Source organism: Vipera ursinii (assembly GCF_947247035.1).
Source record: "Vipera ursinii genome assembly, chromosome: 4".
Lineage (NCBI taxonomy): Eukaryota > Metazoa > Chordata > Lepidosauria > Squamata > Viperidae > Vipera > Vipera ursinii.
The window spans coordinates 71,895,350-71,919,056 of NC_139514.1; the positions used below are offsets into that span (position 1 = coordinate 71,895,350).

Sequence of the window (23,707 nt, forward strand, 5' to 3'; positions counted from 1 at the left end):
ACCCCATCCAGAACTAAGGATGGAAAATTATCAGATCCAGGAAGCCTTAAAACCCAAACCCACTTGTCTTGTTAGGGTTGATATTAAACCTGTTATTTTGTATCAAGATTCCACGGCCTCCATTCACTAAGACAGAATCGCCAAAGCTTCATTTGGCCATCTGCAGTTGAGATACATAAACATAGTATCACCAACATATTGATAATATTTTACCCTCTGCTACTGAATTACTTCAAGCAGTGGTTTCATATACAAGTTAAACAGGAATCTGGAAAACGTCAATACTGAAGCATCCCACGTAACAGAAATCATACGGCAAAATCTCTCCTCCTCCCCCCTCCCCTTCCCCAATTAATAAAGACTGGAAATTATTCTGATCTGGGAAGAAAGAGAATCAGCATAACAGTGTACTCCCAACCCCTAATCCCTGGTGCAGGTTCAAAAGGTGTCAGAACCCAGTTATTGGGAGTACAATAACTGAAATTATAAAGAAATAAAGAATAAAGAAATTCTTCTGAGTTCTGCCATAATCTTGGAGGGAGGGTGAGCTATGAGCGCTACAATGTGTCCGCTCCGCTTTCATCTATCTACTTGCTCTTTGATCTGTTTCCCTTGATGCCTACCTGGGATAAGAATGGAATGTGCCTATGGCCATCTACCTTATCTCTAGCTGCAGAAGAGGCACGAAGACCTAAAAGCCTTGGCAATGGCGCCTTATCAATCCTGTTTCCACAGCGGATTCACACCTGGGAATTGGGCCATTTGACCTGGCTGGATTGACTGTTGGGGTGGGGTTTCCCAGTTATACTTTTAACCTATTTATTCACGTGGGAAACCCTCAGATCCTGCCTTCTATGCCTGCTGTCAACTTCTCCTAATAAAAGTTCCTTTTGGAATGAAGCTGTTCCAGGAGCTCTGCTTTCTTGGGAAGAGGGATTGAGGCAGGTCCTTACATTAGGCAGGATCTGCAATTTTGGTCAGCCCGGAAGGAAGACCCTTACTGTGGGGACCGTGCAAATGATGTCGAACCAGAGCACTTAGAAAGGAGAAGGCGATGTAGGAGGGGAAGCTCCCCCCCAGGCTGGCCTAAGTGACAGCAGTTCACACTCCTCCAGCTCCTCCGACGAAGCCATAGCCACCGAGTGCCGGGATAAGCCAAGATGGGTGTTGGGGGAAAAGAAGACTGGGAGGTGAAAGCAGAAAAGTGACCCTCAAATGGGGCAGCCACCAGCCAGGGTGGAAGCGGGAGATGAAGAGATCACTCCATCTTAGTGAGGAAGATGACGAGAGACTGGCCCACTCTAGCCGGTTCCTAGATCAAGCTATCAATAGATTGTGGGTTGCTTTCAACTCCTTAAAGGAGGACAAGGTAGAACCATGCTGGGGCAGGATGACCATGGGCATCGACAGGAAGAGCGCAAGGAGAGCGAAGTTGCAAACCCAGGTCCATCCACCAGCACCTCGGAGACTGCAGCGGCTGTCCCCCCAGCACAAGTCGTACCGGCCGGCAGAGACAGACACAGGGCCAGACGGAGGAAAGGCCACCAGTCCAGATGGAACTTCCCAGCCATGGGGGTAAAGCATAATGGAGAACCTCAGAAATTGTGGTTTTTCCTGGCCCACGTCCTAAGTTATATGGAAGGATATGGCCAGGATATCCGCAGCGACCATGGACGGGTGAGACTCGTAACCATCGCTCTGGAGGGAGCAGCTGCCAAGTGGATGGTGACCTTACATGACGCTGATGCTCCGGAGCTGCGGATCTTCAATCACTTCATGGCTGCCCTAAGGAGGAGTTTTGAAGACCCCTTGGCCAATCGGAAGGCTAGAGAGTGCATCAAAAAGGTGAGGCAAGGGCATCACCCAGTGGCCGAATACACAGAGGAATTCCAAGCCTTGGCAATCTGACTCAATTGGGCAGAAGTCCTCATGGGCCATTTTAAAGATGGACTGAATGATGATCTGTATTATGCCTGCATTCCCCAGGGGGATCCTGATTGACTTCACGAGTGGTATATCCTGGCCGAGGAAACCGAAATCGATTGAGCTCGCAGACAACAATGCCTGGGATGGTCCTGGGGATGCTCACCCTCAAAGGTGGCCTGGGAGCTGGTGAGACCACCCACTGCAACACCTAGGTCATTGGCCTGTTTCAAGTGTGAGAAGGATGGACGCAACTAAGTGCCAATCAAAGACCCCCATACGGAAACCAGACCAAGCCGGAGGAGGAAAGTCCAGGAAAACACCTCAGCAGCCAAAAGAAACTGTCATGAAAAGCATGGAGGTTGTTGAGGTCCAACCCCAACAACCAAGGGGAAAGGAACTCCAATTCCAACAGAAAAAAACACCTGAATCCTCTTGGCAGCAACTCAGAGGACGAACCCCTGGTAAGTGGACCCATCACGTCCCTCAGCAGAACTGTAGAACTGTTTAGCCCAGGGATGCTGGAAAAGGTCTCATTAAGAGCCCTGATAGACTCAGGCTGCACCTGCTGCCTCATAAGCCCAACCTTAGTGGGGAAATTAGGAATCCCAGTGAGTAGGCTGAAGAAGCCGATTTCATTTGGCCAACTAGATGGGTCCATCACAGGGGGAGTTCCAGCCATCCTTGCCATGCAGCCCATCCAACTTTGGCTAGGGGATCACACAGAGACTTTAAATTTTGTGGTGACCCCCTGGAATGAAGTCCCCACTTATTTTAGGGATGGCATGGTTAATGAAATGGAACCCAAGAATGGACTGGAGGATGGGAGAACTGAGATTCCCAAAAGAAAACACAGCGTAAGGGGAGTGGTCCTGGCCCAAGAAGGGAATAGAGGTCCGGAAGTTATAGCAATGGCAAATGACGGGGGACTGGATGGCATACCTGCGAAATATCAGTATCTAGCTGAAGTGTTCAGCAAAGAAAGGTCCAACAAACTACCCAAACACACACATAGACTGTGCCATTGAGATCTTACCAGGAGCGAAACTACCTAAGCAGAAAATGTATTCCATGACCCCTCAGGAGTTGGAAGAGCTACAAAAATTTATAGACAAGAATTGGGCAAGAGGGTTCATACAGCCAGCAAAACCCAAAACAGCAGCCTCCATGCTATCCCATGAGAAAAAAGATGGGTCTCTTCGCCTCTGCATAGATTATAGATCTCTGAACGCAGTGAGTGAGAATAAGTTCTAACCCTTCCACTTAATGAAGGGTTAGAACTTAACTTCTCCTAATAAAAGTTCCTTTTGGAATGAAGCTGTTCCAGGAGTTCTGCTTTCTTGGGAAGAAGCATTGAGGCAGGTCCTTACAAAAGGATACCATGGTACTTAAGCCCACTGAGAGATGAAGGAGAACAAAATGGATGTATTACTACTTCCCACTCTCTTCAAAGGTCATTCTCAAGTGCAACCAGTAACTCATACCCCGGTCTGCAGCCCAATTAGAAGAAGTCAATAAACCTCTGGATGGGTTGAAATCTGCTAAACGTTATTATTGTCTTCATTAAACAGCATTAACAAGTATATTAAAAAACAATACATTGTCAACCTTTCAGCAGCACCATGAGGAGAAGTAGCCAGAGCCTGCTGGATATCCTCCTCCAAGCGTCTTTTTTCCTCCTCTATGTGTTCCAGGTCTTCTGGTGAACGCTGTTGTTGACTTATAAGCTGAAGTTCGTGTAAGAGAGCCTCTTTTTCTTTAATAAGCTGAAGATGATCTCTATCAGCCTCCACCATATCTGGCCAAGATTCATTGTCTTGTAAAGCCAACTGTTGCTGGATTCTGAAAACTCTTATTACAACGGAATATGAAAAGTTAATACACCAACAAGAAACACCTCCCCTCCAAATCTCTACAGAGATATATGTTTTTGATATGGAAGTAAAATACCTTGAGATGAAAATAACATCTGTATATAACATAACAAACAGTTACAAAATCTATAGTAAATGTGATTCACATAAACTTTCAATATAGTGAAAAGGTGTAGAGCAAGGGTCAGCAACCCACGGCTCTGGAGCCGCATGTGGCTCTTTCAGCCTTCTACTGCAGCTCCCAGTCCTCCTCTGCCATTTGCAGAAAGAGAGAGGGGCACTTGTGCTTCCCTTCTCTCTCTCTCTTTTTCTCTCTGGGGGGGCTTTAAGGCTGCGGACCTTTTGGACCTCCATCTTATTGCAGGTTCCAACCAACTGCTTTGTATCTTGCCGTATCTGGAATATGCAGATAAAGCAGCATTATGCTGGCATTGAGGGCAAGTGGAGGCAGCGGACGTAGCAGGCAGGCTCACTCCCAATGTCTAGCCTGGGACCAAGGGCAGCTCCTTCGGACTAACAAACTGCCTGCTAGCTAGGCACTCGAACCTGGCAGCCTGCCAAGCAAGTCTGACTGCACGCTGCAGCCAAGCTGCTAAAAAAGCCACCCCCATTTCTCCTCTGCCGCTTGCCCTTCCCGGGACGGCCTCACACAGTCTCTCGCTCGCCTCCTGCAGACAAGGCAGTGGCGTCCCGACTGTGGGAGATGGAGGAGCCCCGCTGGGCAGAGGTGCTGCCGAAGAAGCAGGGCCCAGGTGAGGGGGAGCGAGGGAAAGGCAAGTGGGCTGGGGAGGGAGCATTTGCTGCGGGTATCGCGCCACTAGCAGAAGGCAGCTCTACTGCAAGCAGCAGAGGAGAAATGGAGATGGCCTTTCTGGCAGCAGCTTGGCCGCGGCGTGCAGTCAGACTCGCTCAACAGACTGCCAGTTCTGAGTCTATTAGTCCGAAGGAGCTGCCCCGGGTCCTAGGTTAGATGTTGGGAGTGAGCCCTGCCTGCTCCATCCACTGCCTCCGCTTGCCTTCAATGCCAGCATAACTCTGCTTTATCTGCATATTCCAACTGCAGGTATTTTGATTACAGCCCATGGACCACGGTGAGATACAAGGCAGTTGGTTGGAACCTGCAAGAAGATGGAGGTCCAGAAGGTCTGCAGCCTTAAAGCCCCCCTCCAGAAAGAGAGAGAGAGAGAGAAGGGAAGCGCAAGTGCCTCTCTCTGTCTATGTCTCTCTATCTCTGCGAATGGCAGAGGACTGGGAGCTGCAGTAGAAGGCTGAAAGAGTCACATGCGGCTCCAGAGCCATGGGTTGCTGACCTGTGACCTAGGAGAAACAAATGTGACTTAGCTCTTTGATTTAAAGTTTAAAGACCATGTTATACCTTTGTAAACATTACATTTTTGAACAGATGAAAGAGACAAATATAAAATTACAATTAAAAATAATACTTTTTAACAGCGTACACACAACACACACACACACACACACATATATATATATACATATGTATATGTATATATATGTGTGTGTGTGTATATATATATATGTATATATGTGTGTGTGTGTGTGTGTGTGTGTGTGTGGATAGATAGATAGATAGATAGATAGATAGATAGATAGATAGATAGATAGATAGATAGATAGATAGTGTTATGACAGAAAAACACCACCAGGCTTACAAAATATACAAACATTTACTACTAGCAGTTTTGTATAAATCTTGATTTCCTTTTCATACTTATATCTCAAATGAGTCCTATTTTATTCTTTTCCCATTTTTCCAGCTTAAGGACTTGTATTTTGCTGTCAACCTGACACTTCAATGTTAACTGGAATTGTAAGTGATACTTATATTATTTTCTTAGACATTTCTGGAATGAGTGATGCAAACTATCTGTATAAATTCAGTGGGATATTCAATGAAATTACCAATATATTTATAAAGGAATGAACTGAATGAGGCAACTTCTACCATAGGCTAGGGGTATGAAAACATTCTGTCTAATAGATGCATTTTGAATACCATACCATTTTCCACCAGGGCAACTGAGTAATCTTCTAACAAAATATAAGTAGAAATTAAAGGTTTCCCTGTCTAGTTGCGTCCAATTCTAGACACATCTCCATTTCTTGAGTGATGGAGCCAGCGTTGTCCAAAGAAATTTTCCGTGGTCATGTGGCCAGCATGGCTATACACCAAATGCATATGGAACACAAAGTGGTATCTACTAATCTACTCTCATTTGCCTGCTTTCGAACTGCTACAGTGAGGGAAAAATGTATTTGATCCCCTACTGATTTTGAACGTTTGCCCATCGACAAAGAAAGGATCAGTATATAATTCTAATGGTAGTGTCAAACCTTCAAACGATTTTGGCTGCAGCCATCTTCACTTCATTTTCGGTTGCCACAGCAATGTGAGGGGAGAGATGCATTCTTCTGGTTTAGTCATAACAATAACTTTTTTGTGGGAACCAAGGTCAAGCTACCTAGGTTTTGGCGGGCTGGGACTTCCGTTAGAAAGCCCGCCAAAGTAGTTAACTGGGGATTGTGATTTATGACATATAACAGGGGTGGGAAGTTCAACTTGTTACCATGTAACCTTGGGGAGGGAGAACTTTCAGTCTTGGTTTCACCTTTGTATGTGCCGATACTATATAGCCATTAAAAGTGTTCTTTGAGGAAAGCAATTGCCCCAGAGTTCTTATTCCTACTGGTCTCATCTATCAGAACAATGACATTAAACCAAGACCCCAAAATTCAATAACCCAAGGGGTCCTGAGCTCCGGTCACCAACCTAAACCTTGGGAGGATGATAAAATTCAGGAAAGATGCAGAGATGGAAAAGAAAGGGGAGTCAATCTTGAGCCTTGGAGCAGCGACAGATGGGATGCAGGCTGCTGCTTTGGTGGAGAGTGTGGTCCTAGCAGCTGGAACGAGACCAAAGGCCCGTGAAGTCCTGTTGGAGAAGCTGACTCAGAGGGAAGAAGCAATTGTCCTCAGGGGGACCTGGCAGTCAGATACTGCCCTACCACTGAAGAGCATGCTGAAAGCAGCAGAGGTCGAGTACCCACTGATCTCATTGCAAGGTTTCCATTCACCTGTAACAATGAAAGCTAAACGACCGGCCACCTGGGACAAACCTGGAGAGTGAAAGTATCTGACTGCAATCCACAGCCATTCGGTGGAACGTTTGAGGGAGATGTTTGACAGGATGGAGATGGGCAAAGAAGGACAGGCCACATGCCAGGAGACCTCAGTAGGGCGAGAAAACAAGCAGTCATGTGAACCTCTGTCACCCTGGTGAAGTCCCAGTCCTATTGTGATTGAGCGGGCCACCTCCCCACTACTGAAGCTTCACCTGACATCGAGCCCAGTGGACTTGGTGGAGCCGACCGCTGCTGGCACCATACCAGCCCAGATCGAACTCAGCAATAGGTTAGTCCTGAATATTACCGGCGGTCTGCCAGCCTCAATTGATGTAGGCATCCCGCTAGCCAAACGAGACACCGCCATTCTCTTAGTCCTGATTGCTACCAATGCCCGAAAAGCCCTGACCACTATCGGCGCTATGGCAGCCCTGAGCAGCAGTGGCAGTGGCCAGCCCAGATCACCACCAATGGCCAGTTGATCACGATCCCTATTGGTGCTGTGCCAGTCCTGACCACCATCAGCACCCTGCCAGCCCATGACCTCCGCCAGGGGATTTCCATGGGGGGGCGGATTTCAGCAGCCCCAACTACAGTTGCCTGGCTTACTGCAGGCTCTTTGGATTGCCATTGTGCTCATCCACTGACCCTCAAGCTCACATTTGATGGGAGACCCTGAGAAGGTGACTATTTTCATGAACCAGGTATGGTCTCATGTGATTTGTTATGACCGGGTGTCAATGCTGCTAACATCAGATGTTTTTGAATTGATAACAGATGAAAATACAGCCATTTTCTTCATTTTGCTTTTAGAGTTAAATAATGCTGGGGGGAGATGTGCATGGGAGTCTAGCTAGACATAATAACACTGAACCTAGTGTGAGAACCAAGGTTGTTGAAATAAGAGATGATAAGAATTGGTGGGCTGGAGAGATGGAGGGGAAGCCCATGCTTTAAACTAATTGGGGAATGTTGATTTATGACAGTTAACTGGAGGAGGGAATTGTTGTTTTATACTATGTGCTCAGGGGAGGGGAACTCAGTTTTTGGCTTCGATTATATTAGTGCTGATGCTCGGCTACTCAAATAAAGATTCTTTAAGGTAAACAACCCCTTTATGGATTACTGGCTTGTCGTGGCAAAGGGGCTTCCATAAATAAAGCTATAAGCTATGCCGTGCAGGGCCACCCAAGACAGAGAGGTCATACCAGAGAGTTCAGGAAAAATGTGATCCACTAGAGAAGGAAATGGCAACCCACTCCAGTATCTTTGCCATAAAAATCCGATTGACAGTACCAAAAGGCAGAAAGATATGCTACTGTGGAAGAGCAGAGGGCTAGTACTAGTAGTGCCAGAAAGAATGAAGTGATTGTGCCAAAGCCGAAGGGACGCTCAGTTGTGGATTCATCTAGTGATGAAAGGAAAGTCTGCTGCTGTAAAGATTTATTCTCCATAGGAACCTGGAATGTAAGATCCATGAATCAAGGCAATTTGGACGTGGTCAAACAAGAGATGACAAGACTGAACATCGACATCTTAGGAATCAGCAAATTAAAATGGACAGGAATGGGTGAGTTTAATTCAGATGACCATCAGGTATACTACTGCGGGCAAGAATGTCTCAGAAGAAATGGAGTAGCCTTCATAGTCAATAAAAGAGTAGGAAAAGCAATACTGGGATACAATCCCCAAAATGACAGAATGATCTCAGTGTGAATTCAAGGCAAACTATTCAATATCACAGTAGGCCAAGTCTATGCCCCAACCACTGGAGCTGAAGAGGATGAAATTGACCGGTTCTATGAAGCCCTACAGCACCTTATGGAATTAACACCAAAAAATGATGTCCTTATCATCATGGGGGATTGGAATGCTAAAGTAGGAAGCCAAAAGATAACCAGAATAACAGGCAAGTTTGGCCTTGGAGTACAAAATGAAGCAGGGCACAGGCTGATAGAATTTTGTCAAGAGAATATGATGGTCATAGCAAACACTCTTTTCCAACAACCCAAGAGATGGCTCTACACATGGACATCACCACAGGGTCAACACAGAAATCAGATTGACTATGTGCTCTGCAGCCAAAGATGGAGAAGCTATATACAGTCAGTAAAAACAAGACCAGGAGCTGACTGTGGCTCAGACCATGAGCTTCTTGTTGCAAAGTTTAGGCTTAATTTGGAGAAAGTAGGGAAAAGCACTAGGCCACTCAGGTATGAACAAAATCATATCCCTGATAAATACACAGTAAAGGTGACGAATAGATTTAAGGAATTAGATCTGATAGACAGAGTGCCTGAAGAACTATGGATGGAGGTTCGCAACATTGTACAAGAGGTAGCAACTAAAACCATCCCAAAGAAAAAGAAATGCAAGAAAGCAAAATGGCTGTCTGGGGAAGCTTTGCAAATAACTGAGGAAAGAAGGGAAGCGAAAGGCAAGGGAGAAAGAGAAAGATATACCCAATTGAATGCAGAATTCCAGAGAATAGCTAGAAGAGATAAGAATGCCTTCTTAAATGAACAGTGCAAAGAAATAGAAGAAAACAATAGAATAGGGAGGACCAGAGATCTCTTCAAGAAAATTGGAGAGATGCAGGGAACGTTTCATGCAAAGATGCAGATGATAATGGACCAAAATGGCAAAGACCTAGCAGAGGCAGAAGAGATTAAGAAGAGGTGGCAAAACTACATAGAAGAACTATATAAGAATGAGCTTAATGTCCCAGATAACGACGATGAGGTGGTCAGTGACCCCGAGCCAGACATCCTAGAATGTGAAGTGAAATGGGCCTTAGGAAATCTGAACAACAACAAAGCTAGTGGAGGTGAGAATATTCCAGCTGAGCTATTCAAAATCTTAAAAGACGATGCAGTAAAAGTGCTACACTCAATTTGCCAGCAAATTTGGAAAACTCAACAGTGGCCACAGGATTGGAAAAGAAAAGTTTACATTCCAATTCCAAAGAAAGGCAAAGCCAAATAATGTTGAAACTATCACACCATTGTACTCATTTCACATGCTAGTAAAGTTATGCTTAAAATCCTACAAGCTAGACTCCAGCAGTATGTGGATCAAGAACTACCAGAAGTACAGGCAGGATTTTGAAGAGGCAGAGGAACAAGAGATCAAATTGCTAACATATGCTAGATAATGGAAAAAGCTAGGGAGTTCCAGAAAAACATCTACTTCTGCTTCATTGACTATGTAAAGGCTTTGATTGTGTGGATCACAACAAACTGTGGCAAGTTCTTAAAGAGATGGGAGTACCAGACAATCTTGTCCCTTGAGAAACCTATATGCTGGTCAAGAAGCAACAGTGAGAACTGGACACGGAACCACTGACTGGTTCAAAATTGGGAAAGGAGTCCGGCAAGGGTGTATACTGTCACCCTGCCTATTTAACATATGCAGAGCACATCATGAGAAAGGCTGGGCTAGATGAATCAAAAGTTGGAATTAAGATTGCCGGGAGAAATACAAAAACCTAAGATATGCAGATGGTACCACTCTAATGGCAGAAAGTGAAGAAGAACTAAAGAGCCTCTTGATGAGGGTGAAGAAGGAGAGTGCAAACGTGGGCTTGAAACTCAACATTAAGAAAACCAAGATCATGGCATATGGCCCTCTCAATTCCTGGCAAATAGATGGGGAAGAAATAGAGCACTGACAGATTTTATTTTCCTGGGCTCCAAAGACCCCCATAGATGGGGACTGCAGCCAAGAAATTAAAAGACCCTTGCTCCTGGGGAGGAAAGCTATGGCAAATATAGACAGCATACTAAAGAGCAGTGACATCACCCTGCCAACAAAAGTGTGTATAGTCAAGGCCATGGTTTTCCCAGTTACAATGTATGGCTGTGAAAGTTGGAACATAAGAAAGGCTGAGCACCAAAGAATTGAGGCCTTTGAACTATGGTCCTGGAGAAGACTCCTGCGAGTCCCTTGGACTGCAAGGCGTTCAAACTGGTCAGTCCTAGAGGAGATCAACCCTGACTGCTCTTTGGAAGGCCAGATTCTGAAGTTGGAACTCAAATATCTTGGCCACCTAATGAGAAGGAAGGACTCACTGGAGAAGAGCCTAATGCTGTGAAAGATTGAGAGCAACAGAAGAAAGGGATGACAGAAAATGAGGTGGCTGGATGGAGTCACTGAAGCAGCAGGAGTGAACTTAAATGGACTCCAGAAGATGGCAGAGGACAGGAAGGCCTGGAGGAATGTTGTCCATGGGGTCGCGATGAGTCAGACACGAGTTCGCAACTAAGAACAACATCAACAAAGGCAAACAATGCCTTGAAGTTCTTTGAAGAGTTTCATCTGTCGGAACCATGACATTAAGCCAAAAACTCCCAACTTTTTCCTAACTATCTTAGGGTCCCGAGCCCCAGTCACTGTCCCTAGAATTGAGGGATGAGATGACAAAGATCCGGGGAAGATATCAGCATGAAGAAGGGGAGAATCCCTGAAGCCAGCATCCCGGCAGCGGCTGTTACTCGGGGGGGGGGGAGAGTGACAGCCAGCACGCCGGTGGAGAAGTAGCTTTTTCAGGCCTCCCAGCTGGGGGCAATGTTCAAGCCGTGAGGACAGCTGATCTGGTCGTCGTAATAGGCCCAGCCCAGTGGAGACTCCAGATGCCTCGAGATGGCCTTGCCAGCCTCAAGTGCTTCAAAGGCAGACAAGGTTGAGCTACCATGAAGGGATTCCTACACGTCACGTTCCCCAGACCAGTGAAGAACTACAAAATCATCTACCGCTTGAGGACTCGGGTGAATGGAAGTACCTGTCTAGAGCGGTGTGTGGGTGTGTGGAACCAATTAAATGGTACCGCCCCAGACACTTAATGGATCCCCAGAGGTTCCAGGCGGCGCTGGGGTCCCCACCTGCCTCCCTTGCTCACAGCTCGGCAGATGCCTTAGTGGAAGCCTGGGAAAGGGCAGCCACTGAGGCTCTTGACTGAGTTGTACCCCTGCGGCCCCTGACCCGGTGCAGATCCCGTCGAGCTCCATGGTTCTCCGTGGAGCACCGGGAGATGAAGCGTCGGAGACGGGGCCTAGAGAGCGGTTGGAGATCCAGCCGATCCGAATCCGATCGATTGCGACTAAGAGCCTATACTAGGTCTTATCTCGCTGCGATAAGGGAGGCGAGGTCTAACCACTTCGCCACCCTTATCGCGTCCGCAGATAATCGCCCGGCCGCCCTGTTTAGGGTGACTCGCTCCCTCCTGAATCAAGAGGTGAGGGAAGAACCCTTGCAGGGTCGTGCCGAGGAGTTTAACCAACATCTGTCGGACAAAATCGCTCGGATTCGGACCGGTCTGGACTCTGACTGGGCAGAGTCTGGCGAGCAGGACGCGGGCGGTCTTGTCGATATTACCTGGGAGGAGTTTGATTCTGTGACTCCGGAGGAAGTGGACAGGATTATGGGGAGGCTGAGCTCCACCACATGTTTATTGGACCCGTGCCCTTCCTGGCTGGTTTATGCAGCCCGGGAGAGGACACGCAGCTGGTTCCAGGCAGTTATATCGGCTTCTTTGAATGAGGGTAGCTTCCCCGCCGTCTTGAAAGAGGCAGTGGTGAGGCCTCTCCTCAAGAAGCCTGCCTTGGACCCAGCTGTATTGAACAACTTTCGTCCCGTCTCCAACCTTCGCTTTCTTGTGAAGGTTGTTGAGAGTGTGGTGGCGCATCAGCTCCCTCTGGTCCTGGATGAAGCGGATTATCTAGACCCGTACCAATCGGGTTTCAGGCCCGGGCACAGCACGGAGACGGCATTGGTCGCGCTGGTGAATGATCTCTGGAGGGCTCGGGACAGGGGATATTCCTCTGTTCTAGTCCTATTAGACCTCTCAGCGGCTTTCGATACCATCGACCATGGTATCTTGCTGCGGCGTCTCAGGGGATTGGGAGTGGGAGGCACGGTCTTACAGTGGTTCTCCTCCTATCTCCAGGGACGTTCGCAGTCGGTGTTGGCAGGAGGGCAGAGGTCGACCGCGAGGTCTCTCGTTTGTGGAGTTCCTCAGGGGTCGGTCCTCTCGCCTCTCCTGTTCAACATCTATATGAAACCGCTGGGTGAGATCATTCGTGGTTTTGGAGTTGGGTATCATCAGTATGCTGATGATACCCAACTTTTCCTTTCGACCCCAAACCACCCAGTGATGCCCTCAACGTGATGTCCCGTTGCCTGGAGGCGGTTCGGGTCTGAATGGGGAGGAACAGACTTCAACTCAACCCTGACAAGACTGAGTGGCTTTGCATACCTTCATCCCGGGTTGAATCGGATATTCCACCTCTCTCTATGGGGGGTGAACTATTACCCCCCGTAGATAGGGCTCGCAACTTGGGAGTCCTCCTAGATTCACGGCTCATCTTGGAAGACCACATAGGGGTTGTGACTAGGGGGGCTTTCGCCCAGGTTCGCCTGGTGCGCCAGTTGCGGCCCTATCTAAGCCGGGATGATCTATGCACGGTCACTCACGCGCTCGTGACCTCTCGACTAGACTACTGCAACACTCTCTACATGGGACTGCCCTTGAGGACCACCCGGAAGCTCCAACTGGTACAGAATGCAGCCGCGAGAGTTGTGTTGGGAGTCTCCCGATACTCCCATGTCACACCTCTGCTCCGTGAGCTGCATTGGTTACCAGTTGTCTTCCGGGTGAGATTCAAGGTACTAGTAATGGTGTTCAAAGCCCTACATGGCAGGGGGCCGCAGTACCTTGAGGAACACCTGCTGCCGGCATCAACTTCCCTCCGCCCTGTGCGTTCCCACAGAGAGGGTCTCCTCAGGGTGCCACCGGTCAGAGAATGTCGATTGGTGGCCCCCAGGGGGAGATCCTTCTCTGTGGGCGCCCCGGAGCTATGGAATCAGCTACCGGTGGAGCTCCGGACGGCGCCCGATCTTCGCTCCTTTCGCCGCGAGCTAAAAACATACTTTTTTGAACAAGCTGGCCTGGCCTGATGAGGGGACTGGGGGGGTTGTTATTGTCATTTTACTGGGGTTTTAAGATGTATTTTTAGTATATGGGCATGTATTTAATTATTTTTTAACTTTTGTAATCCTGTATTTTTATTCTTGCCCTGTTCACCGCCCTGAGTCCTTCGGGAGAAGGGCGGTATAGAAATATTATTAAATTAAATTAAAATTAAATAGTCAGTCAGTGGAGAAGTTGGTGGAGAGGTCTGAAGAGCTAGATATGAGAAGCAGAGACCAATCCTTCCCCATATGCTAGCTATCAGGAGGATCGACGAGGCAGCCATCAACTCCTGACAAGGGGAACCCCCAGCCCCTCCTTTGCCGAGATTGCCTTACCACTTATGGAATTACTAAAAACAGGCAAAGGGGGAGAGAATCCGTGACTGGGCCAACCACTAGCATGGACCATGAGCTGTCAAACTGCTTTTAAGAACCTAAAAAGACTATTTGCTGTTTTTCCAGTCCTAAAGCACCCCTGCCCAGGGAAGCCCTTTGTAATTCAAGCTAACACCAGTGACGTGACCATCAGAGCTGTACTACTCCAAAAGAACCAAAGTGGGACCCTATAACCCTGTGCCTACGCCTTGAAAAAAATTACTGAGAGCGAGAGGAGGTAAGCAATGTGGGAAAAAAGAGGCTTTTGCAATCCACTGGGCTCTATTAAATTGGAGGCACTATCTAGAAGGGAGCAAGGTGCCTTTTGAACTATGGACTGATCACAAAAATCTAGAAGCACTGAAAACTCCCCGCAAATTGTTCCTGAAACAAGTGCGATGGGCACAGTACTTTATCCATTTTAACTTAACTCTAAAGTACATACCAGGAGGGAAAAACTTCCTAGTTTATGCTCTATCCAGACTGTCCCTGTAGAAAAACCAGTGTGAAGAAGTTAACGAGGCAATTATCTCCAATGCACAAACTGCTGCTCATCTCACGCCTCACAGGCCCCCTAACCCTGATGACCCTGGGGCAAAGAAAATAAAACAAGAGCTCCTCACCGATCAATGGTGCAGACAATCAAACCTCCCTAACATGCAGGGATGGTTTGGCTTACAAGGGGGGAAAGTTATACTTGCAAGAAACCCCCCGTCTTAACGCTCTCCAACACGGCCATGACGTGAAACAGGCACTTTGGATATTTAAAAACTCTACATCTCATCCGCCGGCAGTTCTGGTGGGTAGGATTGAAATGGGATGTGGAAAACTATGTCAGGAGTTGTACTGTATGTGCCACCATGAAAAGAATTCCAGGGAAACCCCTGGGTTATTGCAACCGGTGGCAGACTCAACCATGGGAAGAAATTGCTATGGATTTTATAGTAGATTTACCTGAAAGTAGAGGGAAACTTGGGTTGAAACTTAACATTAAGAAAACCAAGATCATGGCATCTGGCCCTCTCAATTCCTGGCAAATAGATGGGGAAGAAATGGAGGTAGTGACAGATTTTATTTTCCTGGGCTCCAAGATCACTGCAGATGGGGACTGTAGCCAAGAAATTAAAAGACGCTTGCTCCTGGGGAGGAAAGCCATGGCAAATCTAGACAGCACACTAAAAAGCAGAGACATCACCCTGTCAACAAAAGTGCGTATAGTCAAGGCTATGGTCTTCCCAGTTGCAATGTATGGCAGTGAAAGTTGGACCATAAGAAAGGCTGAGCGCCAAAGAATTGAGGCCTTTGAACTGTGGTGCTGGAGAAGACTCCTGCGAGTCCCTTGGACTGCAAGGCGATCAAACCGGTCAGTCCTAGAGGAGATCAATCCTGACTGCTCTTTAGAAGGCCAGATTCTGAAGCTAAAACTCAAGTACTTTGGCCACCTAATGAGAAGGAAGGACTCACTGGAGAAGAGCCTAATGCTGGGAAAGATCGAGGGCAATAGAAGAAGGGGACGACAGAGAATGAGGTGGCTGGATGGAGTCACTGAAGCAGTAGGCGTGAGCTTAAATGGACTCCAGAAGATGGTAGAGGACAGGAAGGCCTGGAGGAATGTTGTCCATAGGGTCGCGATGGGTCGGACACGACTTCGCAGCTAACAACAACAAGAGGGAATACAGTCATCTGGACTGTCATAGATCTGTTTTCAAACCAGGCTCACTTCATCACCTGCAAAGGGCTCCCGTCTGCCGAACGACTGACTAAATTGTTCTTAAAGCACATCTACTGGCTGCATGGTGCCCCTAAACAAATAATTTCAGACAGGGGGGTGCAGTTCACAGCTACATTTTGGAGAAGTTTTCTTACACTAATTGGATAATCTCAAGGTCTATCATCTGCTTTTCATCCTTCCACCAATGGAACCGCTGAATCCGCTAACTCAATGGTGGAACAATATCTTAGATGCTATGTTTCCTATCAACAAACCAACTGGACTGACCCTCCCTTGCAGAGGTGGCTTACAATAACTCTGTACACAGCAGCACTGGCTTCATGCCTTTTAGAGTAGCCACAGGGAAAGAGTTCAGCCCAATTCCCGAATACCCCCAGGTGCCCTCCACATCTCACTCGATCAATGGGTGAGGGGGTGGGAAGAAGTATGGAAAGCCATGAAGACTGCTTTAAAAAACGCTTCTGAGACCTATAAAAAGCAGGCAGATTTTAAAAAGGGCTCCTCAAAGAACATTCCAAGTTGGGGAAAAGGTTTATCTGTCAACTTGCAGCTCAAGTTACCCAGTTAAGAAATTAGGACTGAAATTCTTAGGGTCTTTCCCCATTGTAAAGATAATTTACCTGGTCATAGTGGAATTAAAACTCCCTAAGCTTTTAGGAAAAGTTCACCCTGTTTTCCATTGCAGCCTGTTGAAACCTTTTCAAGGTTCCACTCTAAGACCTCCTCCCCCTAAGAAGGCACCCACACCCCTCGTAGTGGTGGATCAGACCCACTATGAAGTAAAGCGTATTCTTGATTCTAGAATTTTTAAAGGGAAATTGCAGTAGTTAGTACAATGGAAGGGATATTCGCTGTCTGAAGCCACTTGGGTGAAGTCTAGGGACGTGAAAGCTGACGGACTCATTAACAGATTCTATAGGAAACATCCTAATAAACCGAGAGGTAATCCCTAACATGTGCTTTTGTTTACATTACAGGATTTGTCCTTTTTGTAAGGGGGGCCGAATGTCAATGCTGCTAACATTGGATGTTTTTGCATTGACAACAGATGGAAATGTAGCCATTTTCTTCTTTTTGCTTTTAGAGTAAGATGATGCTGGGAGAGGGGGAGGAATGTTCATGGGAGTCTAGCTAATAATAATACTGAACCTAGTGTTAGAACCAAGGTTGTTGAAATAAGAAATGATAAGAATTGGCAGGCTGGAGAGCTGGAGGGAAAGCCCGTGCTTTATTTAAACCAATTGGGGAATGTGATTTATGACTGTTAACTGGAGGATAGAATTGTGCTTTGATACTATGTGCTTAGGGGAGGGGAACTCAGTTTTTGGCTTTGATTATGTTAGTGCCGATGCTATGCTACTCAAATAGATTCTTTATGGTAAACAATGCCTCAAAATTCTTTGAAGAGTTTCATCTGTTGGAACCATGACACCGGGCTTATTTAGACAAAGCTGAGATGACTGATGCTGTAGCTGCAAACTTGGAAGGGGAAGCTGCGAAGTGGATGGATGGACTATGAGAGGAACAGGCACCTGAGCTATGGAATTTTGATGTATTCGCGAATGGGTTGAGGGCCAGATTCAAAGATGAATCCCAGGCTGTACAAGCAGAAAAAGACATGCATGTTAAGCAGAGGAGTCAGCCCGCAAGAGAGTACATAATAGGATTTTGAAGGGTGGCGGGGCGGATCAGGCAGTGGCCTGAATAGTCAATGATCCACTACTTCAAAGCAGGGTTAGACCATGTTCTGTTCCAGACATGCATCTGCAGGGGTAATCCTAATCAACTTCATGATTGGTACCGTTTGGCTACAAATTTGGATATCGAGCTGACACAGTACCATAAGCCTGCAGCTTCGAGACCTCAACCAAGGCGAGATCCGGTGAGAGGTCAACCGTTGCAGCACCCCTAACCTGCCACAGTACGTAGGTTCATTGGAGCTCCCGCTGGGTCTCAGATCAAGTGCTTCAGGTGTCGGCAACTTGGGCATCAAGCTGCTGATTGCCTGGTTCCTTTCCCTCCTCTGAAAAGTGTGACCGCAGTTCCCATGAAGCCAAAGAGACAACCTCGGCCAGCGCAGGAGAAGTCGAACTGGGTCAGCGAGGGGCAAATTGTACAAATCACCTCTCCTCCCCAGGAGAAGCAAAAGGAATCAACTGAATGCCTGCCCGCACCTGATCCATACAACAGCGTTGATGGGGAGGGAAGACGACCCGATGGTGAGTCAGCCTATTCTGCCTCTATTGGTGCCAAAATCAGGGACTCAGATGAACTTGAACATTTTAGTTGATTCGGGATGCACACAATGTTTAATCAACCTCCCTACCGTACTGAAACTGCGCATTAGGGCAAAACTGCTACCTCTACCCATGAGGTTTAAGCAGGTCAATGGATTTCTCATAGGAGGAGCCCTGGCTACTCACCTAACTGAACTAGTGCACTCAGAGATAGGGGAGCATTGGGAGCTAATCCGTTTTGTGGTGATCCCCAAAATGACAGAAGCAGTGATTCTGGGGCTGGGCAGGCTTGACAAATGGTGCCCTATGATCTGGTGGGAGGACAGAGTGAGGACTTTAAGATTAACAACTGGGCCCTCACCTCCTACCCCAATCAGTAGCCCAGTTGAGAGCCAAGGGAAGCTCCTGGAAACCTTGAAATCTGCTGTGAGTTCCCCACCGGGAGAGCAAATCATCCCAAGTGAATATAGAAAAGCATTCAGTGAGGTGGAATGCCATGTCCTGCCTCCCCACCAAACCAATGACTGCACTATCGAGATTTTGTTGTTGTTAGTTGCAAAGTCGTGTCTGACCCATCACGACCCCATGGAAAACGTTCCTCCAGGAGGTCCTTTTTGTACTGTCCATGGGGTTTTCATGGCAAAGATACTGGAGTGGGTTGCCATTTCCTTCTCCAGTGGATCACATTTTGTCAGAACTCTCTGCTATGACCTGTCCGTCTTGGGTGGCCCTGCACGGCATAGCTCACAGCTTCATTGAATTACACAAGCCCCTTCGCTACAACAAGGCAGTAATCCATGAAGGGGATCAAGATTTTACTGGGGGCCAAATTACCTAACCCAAAAATGTATTCAATAACTGCCCGCAAACTGAAACAACTGAGAGCATACATTGATAAGAACTTAGCCAGAGGATTCATCCAGCCAGCAAAATCCTGGGTAGCCACCCCAGTGTTGTTTAAAGAAAAGAAAGATGCGTTTATGAGGCTGTGCATGGACTATAAAGGGTTAAACTGTATCAGCGTGGAGAATATGTACCCCCTCCCCTTGATAAAGGACATGTTAGTTCATTTGGCAAAAGGAAAAGTTTTTACCAAAAACTTTAACAAAAAGCCTTGGTGGAGCAGTGGGCTAATGCCTCCTTAAGTAACACCAGCTGCCTGCAATTAGTGCAGGTTCGCATCCCACCAGGCTCAAGGTTGACTCAGCCTTCCATCCTTCCGAGGTAGGTAAAATGAGGACCCAGATTGTTGGGGGCAATTAAGCTGACTTTGTAATAATGCCGCTTGAGGTGTGTGTGAAAGCCCTAATAAGCAGGCATATACATAGAATGAAGGCTACTGCTAAGCTTGTAAGCCGCCCTGAGTCTTCGGAGAAGGGCGGGATATAAATGGAATTAAAATAAAAATAAATAAAAAATAAATTAGAGCTAAGAGAAACGTATCATCGAGTAAGAATCAAGGAAGGAGACAAGTGGAAAATGGCTTTTAACAGTCCCTTGGGGAGTTTCCAGTTCAATGCCATGCCTTTTGGCCTGCAGGGAGCCCCTGCTGTGTTCATGCAATTGATAAATCAAGTACTGCATAGTCACCTGTACAAGGGGGTTTTAGTTTACCTTGACGACATCCTAATCTACCCAGAGACCATGGTAGAGCATGTCAAATTAGTACGTGAAGTGCTCAGAAAACTGCTGAGCGCTAAACTTTATGGTAAGCTCTAAAAATGTGAATTCCATCAACTTCACACTAAAATACATCCCAGGAGGAAAAGAATTCCTAGCTGACATCCTATCCAGATTGCCCTAATACAAAAGCCGTCGAGAGGAGATTGTGAACTCCATTATTCCACAACCAGAGTCGATCTCTCAAGTAACGATAGGGAGGCCATGACAGACAAATTCAACTGAACCTGATAGCCCATTAACAAACAGGCTAAAGGAGGAGTTGAAAACAGATTCCTGGTTCTTGGCAAATAAAACCACACTGACATGTTGGGACGGGCTGGCTTGGAAGGGGTCGAAACTGTATCTACCAGAAACCCTCAGAGTTCAGTCCTTCCAACGCAGCCATGATAGCAAACAAGCAGTCCAGTTTGGCTACCTAAAAACTTTGCATCTAATTCGATGGCAGGTTTGGTGGCCAGGTCTAAAGAGAGACGTTGAGAATTATGTGAAAAGCTGTGTGACTTGTGCAACAATGAAAAAACATCCAGGTAAACCCCCTGGATTATTGCAGAGTTGCAGACCCTTCCCAACCCTGGGAAGAAATTGCCACGGATTTTATTGTGGAATTACCGGAAAGTAGAGGAAATACGGTAATATGGAATGTGATTGACCTTTTTTTCTAAGCAAGCTCACTTCATTGCCTGCACCAGTCTTCCCTCCACAAAGAAACTGGCAAAAATGTTTCTCAAATGTATGTACTGACTCCATGGAGCTCAAAAGCAGATTATTTCAGATAGGGGGGTGCAATTCACTGCCAAGTTCTGGAGAGACTTTCTGAAACTGACTGGGTCCATGCAGGGTTTGTCATCAGCTTTTCATCCGTCTACTAATGGAGCTGCTGAAAAAGCTATGGTGGAACAATATATTAGGTGTTATGTTGATTACCAACAAACATGGGCTGACCTCCTCCCCTTTGCTGAGGCGGCTTACAATAATACAGTACATAGCAGCACTGGACTCACTCCTTTTAAAATAGCTACTGGTAGGGAATTCATTCCCATGCCTGAATTCCCTCAGGACCCCTCTGTTTCTCAAAATTTAGATCAATGGGTGACTTCTTGGAAAACCATGTGAGACAATGCAAAAGAGGCTCTAACAAAAGCCTCAAACCTCTACAACAGGCATGTCCAAAGTCCGGCCCGCGGGCCATTTGCGGCCCGGTGGGCGGTTTAATACGGCCCTCTAACAGCCCTCCCTGCTCTGTGTAAATGCGGCCCTCCCACGGTCCTCCCTTCTGATTGAGGGCAGCAAGCAGAAGACTGTCTGCCACAGGAGGGAGGGCGGTGAGAGGGTGTTTCTGAGCAGCATATGGAGTCTCGGGTGCTGCCAGATCCCCTCCTTCTTTTCCCCCTTCTCTCTCTCTCTCTCTCTCTCTCTCTCTCTCTCTCTCTCTCTCTCTCTCTCTCTCTCTCTCTCTCTCTCTGTGACTGTGTGTGTTGGACCTGTGGGGAACAGCTGGTAGGGAGGTGGCAGTCCGGCATTTTCCCCCCTCTCGTTTGTGTATGTGTGTGTCGGACCTGCGGGAAACGGCTGGTAGGGAGGCTGGTAGGGAGGCGGCAGTCTGGCATTTTCCCCCCTCTCATTTGTATGTGTGTGTGTGTGTGTGCTGGACCTGCAGGGAACGGCTGGTAGGGAGGCAGCAGTCCGGCATTTTCCCCCCTCTCATTTGTGTGTGTGTGTGTGTGTCTCGGACCTGCGGGGAACGGCTGGTAGAGGTGGTGGCAGTCTGGTGTTTGCATCTCTCTGTGGGCCCGACACACACACACAGGAGGGGGCGAACGCCGGACGGCCACCTCTACCAGCTGTTCCCCACAGTTCTGACACACACACACACACACACAGGAAGGAGGTAAACAACGCCGGACCACCGCCTCCCTAACAAACCTCTCCTGCGTGCGGAGAAATGCCCCTCTGCTGAGCCATCCCAGTTGCTTGCATTGCGGAAGGCAATCATTTGGAACGAAGACACGAGTTCAGCGTTTCTCCACCTGCGCTGATCTCGCCCTCCTTATAGTCTCCCTCTCTTTGTTTCAGCTTGCTTTCTGCATTTGGGATGAAGACTCGAGAGAGGGAGACTGTAAGGAGGGCGAGATCAGCACGGGCTGAGAAACGCCGAATCTCGAGTCTTCATCCCAAATACTTGCCTTCTGCAACGCAAGCAACTGGGATGGCTCAGCAGAGGGAATGGGCGTTTCTCCCCACGCGCTGATCAGCGAGCGCAGAGAAACGCGGATTCCCTGTGCGCCCTTGCAAGATATGGAGGTGCTCCAGGGAAGTAACTGGGATGGCTCAGCAGAGGGAATGGGCATTTCTCCACACGCGCTGATCAGCGGGCACGGAGAAACGCCGAACCTCGAGTCTTCATCCCAAATGTAGAAAGCAAACTGAAACAAAGAGAGGGAGATTGTAAGAAGCGCGAGATCAGCGTGGGCTGAGAAATGCCAATCTCGTGTTCAGATTGTTGGGGGCAATCTCGCTCCAGCGTCTCGGCGAGCACACTGGGCCGCCCCGCTCCTTGGAGCTCGCTGCTGCCATGGGGGCTGGCTCGGGGATTTGTTTCTGCAGGTTAAATCGGAACCAAGCAGCAAGTGAAAAAGTTAGCAGCAGTAGTGGGAGTGGTTTTAATTGCCAAGCATCCCCATGGAAGTCAATGGAGGCGCCGCGGCTGGCCTTTTGAGTTGGTGAGTGAATGAGAGCGAGAGAGAAACGTTTTGTGAGCAGTGTGAGTGAATGAGAGCATGAAAGAGGCTTTTTGGAGCAAGAGTGAGGGAATGAGAGAGCGAGAGAGAAGCTTTTGCAAAGAAAACATGAGTGAATGAGACCGAGAGAGAAACTTTTCCAGGCAAAGGTGAGTGAATGAGAGCAGAGGGGGCAGGGCGCCTGTATGTCTCCCCTTAGGCTCCACTGTTCTGTCAAGCCTCTTGTTTTGCACATAAAATACATTGTGAAAACTCAGCTGTCAGTTGATCTTAATGTTATAAAATGAAAAGTATGCCATTTGCAATTAACTTGGCATAAAATAATTCATTTGCATTTAATTGTAATTGTTCAAAGAATGTTCGGAAAAATGTTCGGCCCTCCAGCATGTTCACTTCATCCAATCTGGCCCTCTTTGAAAAAAGTTTGGACACCCCTGCTCTACAAAGAACAGGCAGACAAGAGAAGGGCCCCCCAGAGGCCATTTCATGTGGGTGAAAAGGTTTACCTCTCTACAAAATATCTAAGACTCAAGCTGCCTAGTAAAAGATTGGGACCAAAATTTCTTGGACCCTTCCCCATAGAGCAGATTATAAACCCAGTCACCGTGGAATTAAAGCTCCTACCCCTTTTAAGGAAATTTCACCTTGTGTTTCACTGCAGCCTATTGAAGCCATACAGAGTCCCCATTGAGACCTCCTCCCAAGCAGGCACCAGGTCCCCTTCTCGTGGAGGGAGAGACTTACTATGAAATAAAACTAATCCTTCATTCAAGGTTGCACAAGGGAAAGTTACAATATCTAGTACAGTGGAAAGGGTACCCACTATCAGAAGCCACCTGGGTAAAAAGTGCTGATGTAAAAGCTGATAGATTAATACACAAATTTTATGATAAGCATCCGAATATGCCTAGGGGTGATTCCTGACTCTAATTCCTTTTTTACCTACAGGATTTCTCTCTTCTTTAGAGGATCCAACTGTCAAACCTTCAAACGATTTTGGCTGCAGCCATCTTCACTTCATTTTCGATTGCCA

General features: G+C 47.3%; 1 protein-coding gene across 6 annotated transcripts in view; it reads right to left on the reverse strand.

Annotated features, from left to right (window-relative positions):
• WWC3 (WWC family member 3) overlaps positions 1-23,707 on the reverse strand; it is a gene marked incomplete at its 5' end in the record, with an annotated part of 197,980 nt that overhangs the window by 69,476 nt on the left and 104,797 nt on the right. For all 6 annotated transcript variants that reach the window (XM_083362680.1, XM_083362679.1, XM_083362681.1 and 3 more), the window contains one exon: positions 3,532-3,774. In XM_083362680.1, the coding sequence (XP_083218806.1) occupies positions 3,532-3,774 (243 nt within the window). The remainder of the gene's footprint in view (positions 1-3,531; positions 3,775-23,707) is intronic.